The sequence below is a fragment of the Bos grunniens genome, chromosome 6 (assembly GCF_055505025.1).
Source record: "Bos grunniens cultivar Pamir isolate PY7600 chromosome 6, Bosgru_T2T1.0, whole genome shotgun sequence".
NCBI lineage: Eukaryota > Metazoa > Chordata > Mammalia > Artiodactyla > Bovidae > Bos > Bos grunniens.
Window position 1 is genome coordinate 4,393,931 of NC_141170.1, and position 14,174 is coordinate 4,408,104.

At 55.0% G+C, this 14,174-nt stretch overlaps 1 protein-coding gene and 1 long non-coding RNA gene across 16 annotated transcripts in view; both read right to left on the reverse strand.

The window, feature by feature from the left end:
• Positions 1–14,174, reverse strand: part of TBC1D14 (TBC1 domain family member 14) — a 109,375-nt gene that overhangs the window by 78,535 nt on the left and 16,666 nt on the right. Inside the window, exon 1 of one of the 15 annotated variants that reach the window (XM_086404666.1) lies at positions 6,791–6,950. The exons of the other annotated variants lie outside the window; for them this stretch is intronic. Within the exon in view, the coding sequence (XP_086260792.1) occupies positions 6,791–6,822 (32 nt within the window). The 5' untranslated portion in view covers positions 6,823–6,950. Of the gene's footprint in view, positions 1–6,790; positions 6,951–14,174 lie in introns of those variants that run through there. 15 annotated transcript variants of the gene reach the window in all.
• LOC147370216 (uncharacterized) lies at positions 5,002–5,563 on the reverse strand. Its single transcript, XR_015165120.1, has 2 exons — positions 5,250–5,563; positions 5,002–5,149 (listed from the first exon to the last, which is right to left on the reverse strand). It is a non-coding gene; the product is annotated as an uncharacterized LOC147370216 (long non-coding RNA).

Genomic DNA, 14,174 nt, shown 5'->3' on the forward strand with positions numbered 1-14,174 from the left:
TTATGCGCCACTGCCCACTACATACACGGGAACCTTACTTGGTCTTTGTACCCCCAAGGCCTGGCATAACCTGCTGGATTTGCTGCATTAACAGGTAATTCATTAACTAACCCTGAAACTGCACCACCACCTCAGAGCCTCCCACTGATAAGTCAGAGAGCAAAACAAGACCCCGTGTTATCCTGGGCCACAACCTCCTTGAAATCTCCTTCAAACACTCCCAACATTTAAATAGAGGAAGGGAAGATGAAACAGAGATGCCTTCTCTAACATCAGCTTAGGTTTTTAAGAAGAGAGAAAGAGAAGACACTGCGAAATGCCTACATAATGTAGTACAGAACACTGCTAAGGGGAAAAAACACACAGCTTTATTCTGAATCTCTGTCTGGACACCAAAGAACAGAGGGAGAATGGCGCTGCTCGTTAGTGACAGGCTGCAAGCTCCATGGACTGTGAGTGGGCGCGACCACAATGGCGGCAGAGCAAAGGGACAAAATGGCTGCGCTCTCCCGTTTTAGGGGTTCTGACGGTAAGATCAGACCTCAGGTGGAAAAAGCACATGCGGAAGAAAGCATTCAGCACCAGGCAGAGCTGGGCTCCCATCCCACCCTGCTAACAAGCTGCTGGACTCTGGGTAAGAAAAGAACCTCTTGGTTTTGAGGCACCACCTCCCGGTTACGCACTTTGGGACTGTGAGGAGTGCTTATCAATGACACTGAAAGCAGTCTGCTCATTATATAGGGCCAAGCACCGCATCTCGTTGAATCCTGACCCTAGTCACACGGGGCTTCCCTGGTGGCTCAGCGGTTACAAATCCATCTTTAATGCAGGAGACTGCCTGCAATGCAGGAGACACAGATTTGACCCCTGGGTTGGGCAGATCCCCTGGAAAAGGAAATGGCTACCCACTTCAGTATTCTTGCCTGGGAAATCCCATGGACAGAGGAGCCTGGCAGGCTATAGTTCATGGGGTCGCAAGAGTTGGACACGACTGCACGGCTAACCACCACCACCTAGTCAGTCACACACGTTATTTCTTTCACTCAACAAATACATGTTGAGCACTGCTCATCTCCGAGGCAGGGCCAAGTTCAGGAAACACAGTCGATGACGACCAGAGACACAGGTGTCCGTCCTCCACAGGCTTATGCATAATTTTCCTCAAAATGAGGAAATTCAGAGACATAACCTTGCCTCAGGTCACACAGTACACCAGAACACTTGGATCTGGACTTAAGTCTGTATTTTCCAAGAGCGGTTCTCAATCCTGGCTGCAAACTATAATCACCTAGGCAGCTTTTTCGAAACTCCTAATGCCTCGCTCTCACCCTAAACCGATTAAAACTGGTCTCTGAGGGCAGGGCCTGCACAATTTTTTTTTTTCAAGTTTTCTGAATAATTCTATTGTGCTGCAAAGGCTGAGGACTTTGTTCCTTCACTAATAAATGTTCCCTTCCCCTGCTATCTGTTTAACTGATGCTTTAATCTACGCATTGAATTTAAGATTAACTCCTTTCCAGCAGTTTCCATGAACAGCGAATTACTTTTAGAGTTTGCTTTAAACGGCCCAACAATTCTATCTGCTAAAGAAAAACCGAACTGTGAACACCTGCTTTGTAATGAGAACGTTTCCAGGATCTTGTTCCCAGGATCAGGCTAGTGCAGGTCCCCAACCCAGGGAGCCTGTGGAGCCCACCTGCCTGCGCCCTCTCCCTCCACAGCAGCAAATCCAGGCCCTGCCCCAGGATTCGCTGGAGCCCAGCAGATCCTCATCTTCTCTCGTATGGAAAACACTCAGCCCGGAGTGCGCACACCGCAGGCCTTGCCCGTGAGGATTCAGACAGACCAGCCTCTTACGTGCAGCTCCAGAACAAGAGCTCGTGCCGGCCAGGTGAACAGAACCGAGTCACGTTCTAACACTCCAGGGCCAGGCAAGGACACCAGCTGGGCATCAGGGATGACTAAGCCCCAGGCCCTGTTTTTGAGGGGCCCACAGTAAGAGCGAGACAGAACACCACTGAACTAAACCAAGAAGGCTACGGGAACAGAGGGCAGCACGCCTGGAGGAGGCTGCCTCTGCCCTGGCCACGGCGGGGTAGGCGTCACAGAAGAGGTGTCAGCTGGGCTGGGCCATGAAGCTGTGCAGAAATCGGCCCCGGGGACCAGGGCAGAGGGAAAGAGAGAGTGTCAGGTAAAGGCAGGGTAGGGCGAGCCAGCAGTGCTGGGCTCAGAGCACACCGTCCCATGAGTCAGAGCAAGTGCCCGGGGGAAGGAGAAAAGGGAAAAGTAGAAATGTTAGCTGCTCAGTCGTGTCCGACTCTTTGGGACCCCATAGACTGTAGCCTGCCAGGCTCCTCTGTCCACAAGATCCTCCAGGCAAGAATACTGGAGTGGGCTGCCATGCCCTCCTCCAGAGGATCTTCTCAACCCAGGGATCAAACCTGGGTCTCCTGCTTTGCAGGCAGATTCTTTACCGTCTGAGCCACCAGGGGAGCCCAAGGAAAGGAAGGGAGGAAGCCAAAGTCTCTGCATTCTGCAGACCGCAGGACGTGGAAGGACAAATCCTCCCAAACTTGAACTCAGTAACCAGAGGCCAGAGCTATGGACGCTTCTAACAGTCCGCCGGCCCTCACTGAGTTTCCTCGTTCACACAGCAGGGGCTGGACCTTCGCTGCCATCAACCTGCAGCCAGGACAGAGGGCTCCCGGAGGCTCTCATCCTCACCTCGGGAGGCGGCAGATCAGAGCCGACCCGGGGTCAGGGCCGCGGTCAGGAAGCAGCAGCACTTCTGGGATTGTGCCCCAGGAAATCACCCAGAATGCACACAGTGCGCACTGAGGTGCCCTCAGCCCATTTTATCACCAAAAAGTAGGAACAAAAGCCATTTCCTTATTATGGGATAAGTAAATGATTCACAGGATGGAATACCACCACAAAGACACCAGTATGTATGAACAATTCATTTTTAATCGTGTGAGAAAATGTTTTCAATAAGTAAAAAAAAAAAGCAGGATATCAAGCTGTGGCGATAACACATTTTTATGGATAAAATTCAGAGAAAGTCTGTAGGGAAATACTATAAAGAGGAACATCAGCAGCAGGTGTAAAAGTGGAAACGACAAAAACAAAATGATAACATAAAAGGTCAAAATTTGCCTACATACTTCTAAACAAATACAAGCTTTGGGAAAACATGTAAAAGAAGGCTTACCATTAAAAACAAAAGGCAAAAACCTCCCAGAAAGAACACGCCAGTTTCGCAGACACCACCAGTGTGGACGCCACGCGTGCAATCTGAAACCTACACCGCGGGGTGACCTGATGCGGGAGCTCAAACTGTTGACGGGGGGAGCTTCTCTCAAATTCTAGAACAATAACAAAGCTGAGAAGAAAAATATTTAGATTTTAAGAGCTAAGTGTTCCAGATCTCTTTATTACTCTTTTAGATTTACAATCTATCCCTCATTCACTTAAAAGGATTTACCGAACACTTACTAAGCGCTTGCACTGGCCAGGAAAACAGAACCAGAACAAATAAGCTGCCTAAGACGCAGCCCCTGCCTTCAACCCGCAGGAAGCTCACGGTGAGGGGCTGCAGAGGGTGTGGGTGCTGTTGCAAAACAAGACCACGGACTGTGGATCCAAATGAGGGGGTCTGGGCAGGGGACAACTGATCAGAGGAGGTTTTTCAGAGGGACAACGAGAGTTTGCCAGCATAGCAGGCCAAAGTGCAGGGGTAACCCACGCTGGCTCAGAGAATTCACTTTTTTTTTGGGGGGGGGGGCGGGGGCTGAGTCGCACAGCTTGCAGGATCTTAGTTCCCCAATCAGGGATGGAATGTGTGTGCCCTGCTTTAGAAGCACAGAGACTTAACCACTGGACCACCTGGGGAGTCCCCAGAGAACTCTACGTCACGTTTCGTCACGTTTTGTCTCTGTTACTCTAAGTCACGTTTTGGTAGGGTTTTGTGGCTGTGGCATAGGACGGGGGCTGGATGCAGAATGCTCCCTGGGTCATGTCAGGCACTGAGGTGTTGATGCTGCAGATGGCGAGAACTACTATTTAAGCAAGAGGGTGACAGAGCATTCAACATATAGACCCCAGGCATTACTTCTTATGAAGAAAGGGGATCAAGAAAAATGATTCAGAAAAATGGCCGGCCAAGGCTCCTCGCTCTTCACCAAACCCACTTCCTCATTATCCAGGCACTGGCCCCGTTTCCCAGCCTCCTTCACAGGTGTGTGTGGCCACGGGTGGAGAAAAACAGCCAGCCAAGGCTCCGAGGTCACACTGCCAACATCTGCTGGATCACGAAAAAGCAAGAGTTCCAGAAAAACAGCTGCTTCTGCTTTATTTGACTAAGCCAAAGCCTTTGACTGTGTGGATCACAACAAACTGTGGAAAATTCTTAGAGAGATGGGAATACCAGACCACCTGACCTGCGTCCTGAGAAATCTGTATCCAGGCAGTGGCCTGTTTCCCAGCCCAAGTCACAGATGTGTGTGGCCACAGGTCAGAGCGCCAGCCAATAAGCTGTGAGTGGGGTGATGTGCACCCCCTCAAGTGTGCGCTCCCCAGGAAACCCCCCACATGCAGCACATTCAGACTCTGTCCCCTCTCCAGCTGATGCAGAGGAGCCTGGAGTCCTCAGGTTGAAATGGACAGAGCCCCGAGATGGGGAGGACACGGAAGAGAGTGGAAATGAACCTCCGCTGTGTTTGAATCTTCAAACATGTTTCAAGTTTGTTACAACAGCTAGTATTCACCTAAGCAAATATGTATTTATGTCTTCTCCCCACAAACTCTGAAAGTGAAAAGTGAAAGTGAAGTCGCTCAGTCATGTCTGACTCTTTGCAACCCCACGGACTGTAGCATACCAGGCTCCTCCGTTCACGCGATTTTCCAGGCAAGAGCACCAGAGTGGGTTGCCATTTCCTTCTCCATAATCTCTCACCACCACTCAATTTCCTCTGCTTTAAAAACAACTGCTGTCAAAGGAACTTCTAAAAAGAATGAAACCTGTTCGTTCCAGGGTAAAGGCTCAGAGTAAACAGTCAGATAGGAGGGTGGGGGCTGACCGGGAAACATTCCTTCTCGTCTAACTGGCCGCTTGCCCTCTTCTTCCTCCTCATACTAGGCTCTCTTCCACCTGTGAACAACAACAACAAAAAACATGCGACCCAGTAAACCCATGTAAATCCCAGTAAACCATGCGAGCCGCCACCCCAGTAAACACGAACGCTGCCTACCATCCGGCCAGCAGCTACTGCAGAAGACCCTCCGGTGCACCCTGGGGGGTTCAGGGTGGAGAGAACCAGACGACTGGCCCTGGATAATTAAACGATGGTTTCAATCAGCACAGACTCTTGCATCTTCCCATATGGAGAAAAGCTCTAAAACCCATTAACTTGAGATATCGTCTTTCTGTGATTAACGATAATCTTTTGTGTTTGACTACAAGTTGTTTCTTTCTCCCATCAAAAAACTCCAGACCCTGGCTCCTTGTTTATCTCTCTGGAACAGTCAGGCCATCAGAGCTATCAGAGAGGCTGCCTTCCCGGGCTACGGTCCTCAGGAACGCACGGAGTGACGCAGAATTCTCCGTTTTGGGTGGTGCACTTTTTCAGCCGACACAGCCCTGTAGGGTGTGGGCTGGGAGGCAGAGCCCGTGCCCTCCTGACCTCTTCCCCTGGACCTCCCCTCCTAGGCTTCCCTGGTGCCTCAGATGGTAAAGAATCCGCCTGCAATGCAGGAGACCCAGGTTTGATCCCTGGGTTGGAAAGATCCCCTGGAGAAAAGAATGGCAACCCACTCCAGGACTCTTGCCTGGAGAATTAGGAGCCTGGCAGGCTACAGGTCCATGGGGTCTTGAAGAGTCGGACACGACTAAGTGACTAACACTTTCACTTCTTTCCTCTCCTGCTAGGAAATGTATTTAACCACCCAATCCTGAAACCTAAAGGAAATGAGAACTTAATTCCAAACCCTAGTTTTCAGACCTCTACAAACATTCACTCTTCCCTGTAACACTGTACACAGAGCTTGAATTCTAAAAGCCTCTGGCTGAAAGCAAAGGGGAATGAATGCGAAAGTGGACTGTGGCGGGGAGGGGGGGTTACCACGGCCATTAGGCAAATCTGGATGACTCATCACTCCTCCATATATAGAGCCTTACAGGAATCCCGAGACAAACCACGACGACTCACAACAGAGAATCAGCAGAAGTGGAATTGAAACAACTCTCCCTTACAGACCCAGCTCAGTTCACATAAACAGGAACTAGCTGATCTGATGTGGCAATCCAGTAAGACGTGCACATGAAAAATGCAGAAGGCACAGCAGAGTTTAAATGTCAGCTACATCGAGTGTCCAGGGCTCTACAAGCAAACACGCAGTCGTTTTAAAATAGGCACTACTCAAGGTGGAAAACTGAGCAAGACAGTGTTAACCGCTCTATCGTTCCACTAACATTTTTTAAGTAGAACAGCTCTTATACTCAACTGGGCAGAGGGAAGTTTATTTCTGAGCAGTGAGTAGCTGGCAGCCGAAGAAGTGTGTTGCAGGAATGGGTCAGCCTGTGGGTTCCTCCACGCCCTTGTACCCCCACAGAGTGTCCTGAACGCACACTGAGTCACCCTCCCAGGCTGACCATAACTTCAGTTTCCATAAAGATGCAGCACGCGACTTCCCGACAGTGCAGGACACTATGGGTGTGGCATCAAGTCAGGAAGCCAAACGAATCTTGCAAAGAACAAAGACCTTCTCTTCACCCCCCACTCCCCAAAACTACCTTGCTTGTGGCTGTGGAGCTGCTAAGGACATGAACACCTTGCAGAAGCCAGGGCAGAAACGACGCAGAGAAATCAGTGCAGCCCATGAGGTTTACCAGGAACATAGTCCGGTTACTGAACAGGGCACGTACAGAGCCGCTCCTGATTACTGGCTCCAGCACTCTGGAACAAAAAGTCCCTGACTGCCCCCACCTGAGGCCAACGGGCATGTCAAAGTCAGCACCCAACAGCAAGCAGCTGAACATAAAGGCTTTCTTTCCTCAGGTATAGACAAGTTTCCTAATCCTCAAACAGAAGGAAGCAGATCATCAGACCCAGCTGGGATTTCCCAGAACACCTTCCTGTTCCCTTGAGTTCCTCCACCTAACAGAGAACTAGTGAGACCACAAAAAACCAGCCGGTGGCCTGACTTTAATCAAGTCACCATAACGTGAAAGAGATCCTTCAGGTTCACCCTCCAGGACCAACGGAACCCTTTGTTTCTCTTTTTTTGGCTGCTCGTTTCTTGGGCAAGCTGGCACTTCTGAGCATTCCTTCACTCGTTCGTTTACTAAACCAAGAAGCGGGGAAGAGATTCCTGATAAATTCTGGACAGGGCATAGCACTGACCACTATGCCAGGCAGTGTGTGTCGCCTGGTTATTGCCACACCAGAGACGAGGAGACCAGGGTTCAGGAAAACGAAGCCCAGGGCCCGCCCCAGCCCGAAGGGCAGGTCGGAGTCACGTCTCTGGCTCCAGGACGGCACTCTCTGAACCGCCCCTCCTCAAGTCGCTGGAGGGACAAGACACCTCAGAACACCCCTTGGAGAGGCAGGCTCCCCCCGTCAGTATCGGGGACTCTGAACCTCACCCCCGAGCTCACAGGCAGTGCCAGACCGGCCTCAGGTGAGACCCGCAACACGCGGCAGGTGGCTCTTGCCCCACCCCTCCTTCCAGAGGAGGAGGCAGGCCCCCTGTCTGCCAGCTCCCTCTCCACAGGGTCCCGGGGATGGCTCCTTCCACAGGCTCCCCTGGGCTTCACACACCTCCCTACTGACTCACTTGTTTTACAACCACCACGTGCTACTTTCACACGTGATAACAAAGGCTTAAAGTCAAGTCAGAGATGTCATCTGGACCACTTAGACCAGCGCTGGACAACACAACGCCCCACAGTGCCGGGAACATGTAAATCCAAGCCGTCTCGTGTGGCAGACACTGGCCACGTGTGGCTACTGAGCACTGGAATGTGGCCAGTGGCACTGAGAAGCCAAAATACCCATTTTAGTTCCATTTAAACAGCCACATGTGGCCAGTGGCCAACATGCTGGACAGCACAGGTCTGGGGTCCAGCAGTAAGCGCCGCAGGGCGCCTCAGGTGAAGGCTGCACAGGCCGCCATGGACCAGGCACGGGGGGCCCACCACGCCGGCTGCCTCTCGGGGAGGTGGGGAAAGGGCAGCGGAGCCCACATACCTCAGAGACCCGGCCAGTCCCCGGCAGCCTCAGAGCCTCTGGGCCTGCCGTGGCCTTCCTCATCTCGTGCAGACCTCTGCTCACCTGTCCCTGCTCAGCGAGGCCCTCCCTGACTCCCCTATTCCAAACGGGCCCCCCAGCCCGGCCTTCCACCACCCCCATTCCTCTCCCCAGACTGTGCTTCTGATCCCCCACCAGCAGCTCAAGCCTGACACGGAGCATCTCTCACAACTTGCGGTCACAAGAGACCACAAGGGCCCTGTGGCACTTTCTGGGGGAAGGGGCTTGTCGGCGGCTGCACCCCAGCACTGGGCCCCCACAGGTATCCACAGAGGAAATGGAGGAGGCTGAATTCAGCAACCTGACCAGCGTCTCCTGGGTTCTGACCAGGTGCCAGCACCGGACGAGGGAGACGGAGTCCCTCCGGGGGCACCCAACAATGACATCGCACAATGGCGCTGCCATAGCAACAGCAGGGAGCTGTGGAACCACAGCAAGGGGGCCCCCACCCTTCCCTGGGGACCTCAGCGAGTCTCCACGTTCACAGCGTCCAGAGCACGAGGGGCAGACGTGGGACGTCCTCCAGGAGGGGTCGGCAGGCCCGTGGGGGGACAGAGGGGCGACCCGCAGATGAGATGGTTCCTCTTGCCGGATGGACTGTTGCACACACGGGACACGGCCCTGCAGAGCACCCTGCCGGTGCAGAGGCGGGGGCTGGGGGCGTAGAAGGCAGAGCTGCCAAGGAAGAGTGCGCCCTCTGATGCCAGCGAGGGCTGCAGGCAGGTTTCTCCAGCCGAGCCCACCCTAGCCCTGGAAACGACAGCTGCTGTCATGTCCCTGCACGTCTGGGCCTTTACTGGTGTGGACCCCACGCTGCCCTCACATGGGCTCCAGACCCTTCCACGTTCTGGGGAGTGCTGCTGCAGGGGGCCCCCGGACCTGGAGCAACTGGGCGATGGCCCCCCAGGAGGAGGGCAGCCAAAGCCGTAGTAGGGGCAGCTGAGGTGACACACACGAGCTCCCCCAGGGTCTCCCGTGAGCCCCCCATGTGTACTCGAGCTCCTCAGGACACACGGAAGGTCACAGAAGGCCCGTGAGGCTGGTCCCCCACGGAGCCTGGACCAGCCCTCCCGAGAGTGGTAAGCACTGCAGAAACGCTTCAGGGTGCGTGCGCGCAGAGAAGCATGGAGGTGTCCCTGAGCGAGCAGGCCTGGACCTGGGCTACAGGGGCCAAAGGGTCTTCTCGGGCAGCAGCCGGAGGAGGGCGGCTTCCCGGAGACCAAGGATGCAGACGAGGAGGGACACCTCACACCTCACACCTCACACCCAGCCTGTGCCGGTCTTGCTCCCCTCGGACCTCTCTTCGTGGCATCTCCCAGGCCGTGAGCATTCAGCACCAAGAGGAGACGAGCCAGGCAGGCACTGAAGGCCACAGAGGCGCCTTAAAGGCCTATGAGTCAGTGAGAGAAGCCAGTCTGCAAAGGCTCTATACCGTATGCTCGCCATGAAGACCCAAGAGAGGTCAGCCGTCCCGGGGCTGAGGGGGAGAGGACAATGGGGGATGGGCAGAGGGGCTGTCAGGGCCGGAACGACAGGCACCATGATGTGGACCTGTCGTTACACGTCTGTGCAAACCCACGGAACCTGCTGTGTGGAGAGTGAAGCCTCATGCAAGCGAAGGACTCGGTGCTGATGGTGCTGGGTGGGGCGGGGGAGATGCTGATGGCACGGGAAGCTATGCACGTTGCGGGGGCAGGTACATGGCATCGCTGCCTCATTGTGCGGTGAACCTACAACTGCTCTGAAAGATACAATGACCTTTGAAAAAGTAAATATGTTGATTAAAACCTACGTTTGCACATAGAAAAACAATCCAGCAGCCCTGAAAGCAATGGAGTCATCTATGTGCGCTGAACACAAGAGGACTCCGGACCCTGGTGGCCACGTCCAGCCTCCACAGCTGTGCCCACGCCCGGCTCCCCCGCCGGCCCCGCTGGATGGCCCCGCCGGCCAAAGCCACCACCTCTATCTGAGCACCAGAACCACCCCTGTGGAGGCAACGCCAGGACCAAGCACCGGAGTTTGCTCCTCTCTCTCACAGGGTGAGCAGAAACAGTGACAAAAGCAAAAACAAAGGTTTCCCCAACATTTAAAAGAGAAACCAACCCCATAGCGCTGCTCCCTCCAGCTCTCACCCAACTCTTGGCCCTGATGCAGAAAACCCACCGGAAGAATCGCTGTGCTCGCTGTTTCCAGCCTGCCTCCTCCCGTCCCGGTAGCTTCACCCCGGTGATGCTTCGCCCTGCACCGCTCCACTGGCACAGCTCTGGGCCCCTTGCTGAGTCACGGGTCAACCCGCATCTCCCCGACACCAGCACCCTGGGCCCAGCAGATCACGCCCTGCCCTGCCACCCGGCTTCCCCCTAGCTTCCCACCCCAGCTGGCCACCTCCTCTCCCCAGGCTTCTCAGCCTTCACGCGCCTTCAGGCTCACTCCTTGATGAGCGGTGACCTCATCTGTTCCAAACCCTGGACGAGGCCAACAACTCCAAACTTGAATTTCCTGCTCAGACCCCACTGCCCAAGTCCGGGCATCCCTGCCATCACCGACCGCAGGCTCAGGCCCACATGGGACTGGGCCCCACTGACCTCACTGCGCCCCTCCTCACGGCTCACTTGGTCCATCTCACAGGCTCCTCACTGCTCCTCCAACGCACCAGGCCTGCCCGCGCCCCTCCTCAACCTAAGTTGCTCCGCTCCCAGACGTCTGCGCTCATGGCCTTCCTGACGCACTTCAAGTCTCTGCTAGAACCTCCCCTCCTCGTCCCCCTGAGAAGCACGGCTTCACTGGGCACTCTGACCATTCCACAACCCGCCTTCTCCAGTGCCCCGTCCCACCCACTGCCTCTACTCTCTCATTTTCTTCACAGCGCTTATCATGGCTTCATTCATTTATTCACTGTGAGTATTATCTGCACCCCCCCACTAGAACACTGTCTAAGCTCTCTGAGGACAAAGGTCCTTGTTTCATCCAGAAATGAATCCCAAGCACCTAGAACGGTGTCTTGGCAAATGGCAGATTCTAAGTATCCCTGGGAAGGACGGACGATGAGAAACACAGTGCCTAGCATGAGGCTTGGTCCACTGCAGGCCGTCGATGAAGAAACTATCATGCCTGTGACTTGCTGGCAAAGCAAACCCACAAAGCCTAGCAAAGTGTAAGGAGGCAACACACCCTCAGGGACCCAGCTGTCCCTTCCGAGCCCAGCTGTGTCCCGACAGAGGGCCTGTCAGACGCTCCCGTCCCGCATCTGCGAGTGACCCTATCCGCTGCACCGTCGCCACACCTGAAGGGCAACCTCAGACCGAAGTGCAGGGGGAGCGAGAGAAACATCTCTGGTCAAGGCCGCCGATGACCTCCCAGGTGTCACAACCACAGCTGGTGAGAGCCCAGCTGTGTAACCGGGGTTTGAAAAGCCAAGCGCAGGCACTCCACAATCGAGGGAGCTGAGCTACTGCAAATCCATCTGGTGCAGGAATTCACATCGGAAGACAGAAAACCCTGCGCTGAGGGAGCCAGGGTCAACCCGTGCCTGGGAAAGCACCGACCCGAGGAGGAAGGACGGGCTGGGAGCACTGGAGACCCCGCAGATCTCTCACTGGCAGCAACGGAGACCGCCTACGGGGCGCCCTGCCTGCTGGGACCTTCCCTGCTTCTCAGGCTCAAGGCCGAGGCGGCGCCGGGTCTAACCTCTCTCGGCCGAGGTCTCCCCGGCCCGGAGCCCGAGCCTCGGGACTCAGAGCTGAACCAGCCTGCTCCACGCTCTGGAACACGCGGTCTGGATGAGTCCAACACCTGGGGGAAAGGCGCGCTCCAACCACCAGCCTGCAGGGTCTCCAGGGCGCCTCTCCTCTTTCTCTCCCTGCCCCAGCCCCGCATGCGAGCCGGGGCGGCGCGGGCCTCTGTGGCGTCAGGGGTGGGTGCTCGCCGGCTCGACCTGAGAGCTGGGAGGCGCCCGAGGGGGTGAAGCGCCCCCTGTGCGCACATTGTGCTGGGACCCGGGCCCCGCCTCTTCCAGGCTCCGCCCTCTCTCCTGGAGGCAGCTCAGCAGCCCTGCGCACACCTGTGTCTTCCTCCCTATGGCGCTTACATGCTTCGGATCTGGGGTCTCCACGTGCCGTGGTCCCCAGAAGCCCCACCCACTCTGGGCTCCACCACCTTCCCATCTCCTCTCCCAGCTCTGCGCTCCATCCTGAGCACCTCTTGTCAAGGCGCTTTCCGAGAAATGCTGTGCCTCTCCCCGCTCCCTTGACTTTGCCAGAGAGCACCCAGGAGGCAGCTCCAGAGGCCTGCTGGCCCCTGAGGGATCTGCTGCTGCACTCCTGCCTCTTCCCAAGCCCTCATCACACTGCCCAGCGCAGGGACTCACACGGCCGCCTGCAGTGTGTCTGCCCGTCTCCGTGCCTTCCAGCCTGGCACCGGGGCTCAGCACCTTGACCGGAGCCCTGCGTTCACTTTCAGAAGAGCTCTGAAAGGCGGATGCCCTCAGTTCCTTCTGCAGCAAGGACACCAGGCCCCAGAGAGGCTCAGGGCCTGGTTCCCCAAGACCCCAGCCCAGCAGGCGGGAGGGCAAGAGAGCGCCCATCACTGCTCCCTCCAAGCACCACAGCAGTGCGTGTGCGCACACGTGCCCCAGCAGCTCAGATATACAGTAGGCGTTTTGTGTATCACTAATGCCAGATCGAAGTCATCAGGAATACAGGCAAAGTATTAAACAGATCGCTGCTTGTTATTAAACAGTGATTGATACTATTGATATTAATATTGATATTATTATAATCGCTGCTTAGTATTAAACAGTGGGAAGATGCTGTATAGACGGGGAGCTCAGCTTGGAGCTCTGAGATGACCTAGAGGGGTGGGATGGGGGGATGGGGGGAGGGAGGCTCCAGAGGGGGCAGATATACAGATATGCATGTAGCTGATTCACTTTGCTGTATAGCAAAACCTAACACAACACTGTAAAGCAATCATCCTTCAGTTAAAAAGAACACTGGCAAGCAGATGGCACAGAAAAGTCTTAGTTACAACGTTACACCTCAATTTACTGACACTAATTCTAACCCGGTCAAAGCCGTAGTCGGGCAATAAGTAAACAAATAGACACTGACAGGCCTGCCACGGGCCAGGCGCCTCACAGGCATGTACACTTCCTCCCCTTTAACCCCAGCAACCTTCTGAAGCATGAGCTTCTGTGTCCCAGAAAAGAAGCCTAAGCACTGAGTCCAAACCCGGACCATCTTTGTACCCCGTGAAGCTATGCAACCACCTCTTGCTGCAGTCTCCTCCCCTAGGGGAGAGAATTATCACCGTACTCACCTGAATCCACTGGTTTTCAGCGCAGGATACAGAAACCACTCTAGGAATTTTAAGCAGAAAGGGATTTATCTCAAGGAATTAGATGACTTCCAATCGCTGTTAAGGGCTGAAGCAGCTGGCTCTAAACTGGGGCCCCAGGAATGGCTCCCTGAACAAAACAGGACTGACGAACGAGGGGAGTGGTCACATCCAAGCTGCGCGGGAAGGACCGAGTTCGAGGGAGCGACAGGGCCGCTGCAACGGAACGCAGGCCGCAGCCGCTGCCACATGGTCAGGGACACCAGGCGATGCTACAGGCAAGGCTCATGTCTTGGTGACACCACTAGTCAGCGGGAAACAGCCCAAAGGGGGAAAGAAACGGTCTCCGCCTGACTCCTGCCTCCCGTCTTTCATAAATGGGACCTGATTCCTGCCGGGAGCCCCAGCTGCCAGCGACCAGGGAAACACACATGTTTAACTCTCAGGCTTCCCCAGGGCAGGAAGGTCCCCTAGGAGGATGAACAAGCCAGCCCACAGCAGCTAACACCCACCCTCTGCCTGAGTAGTTGA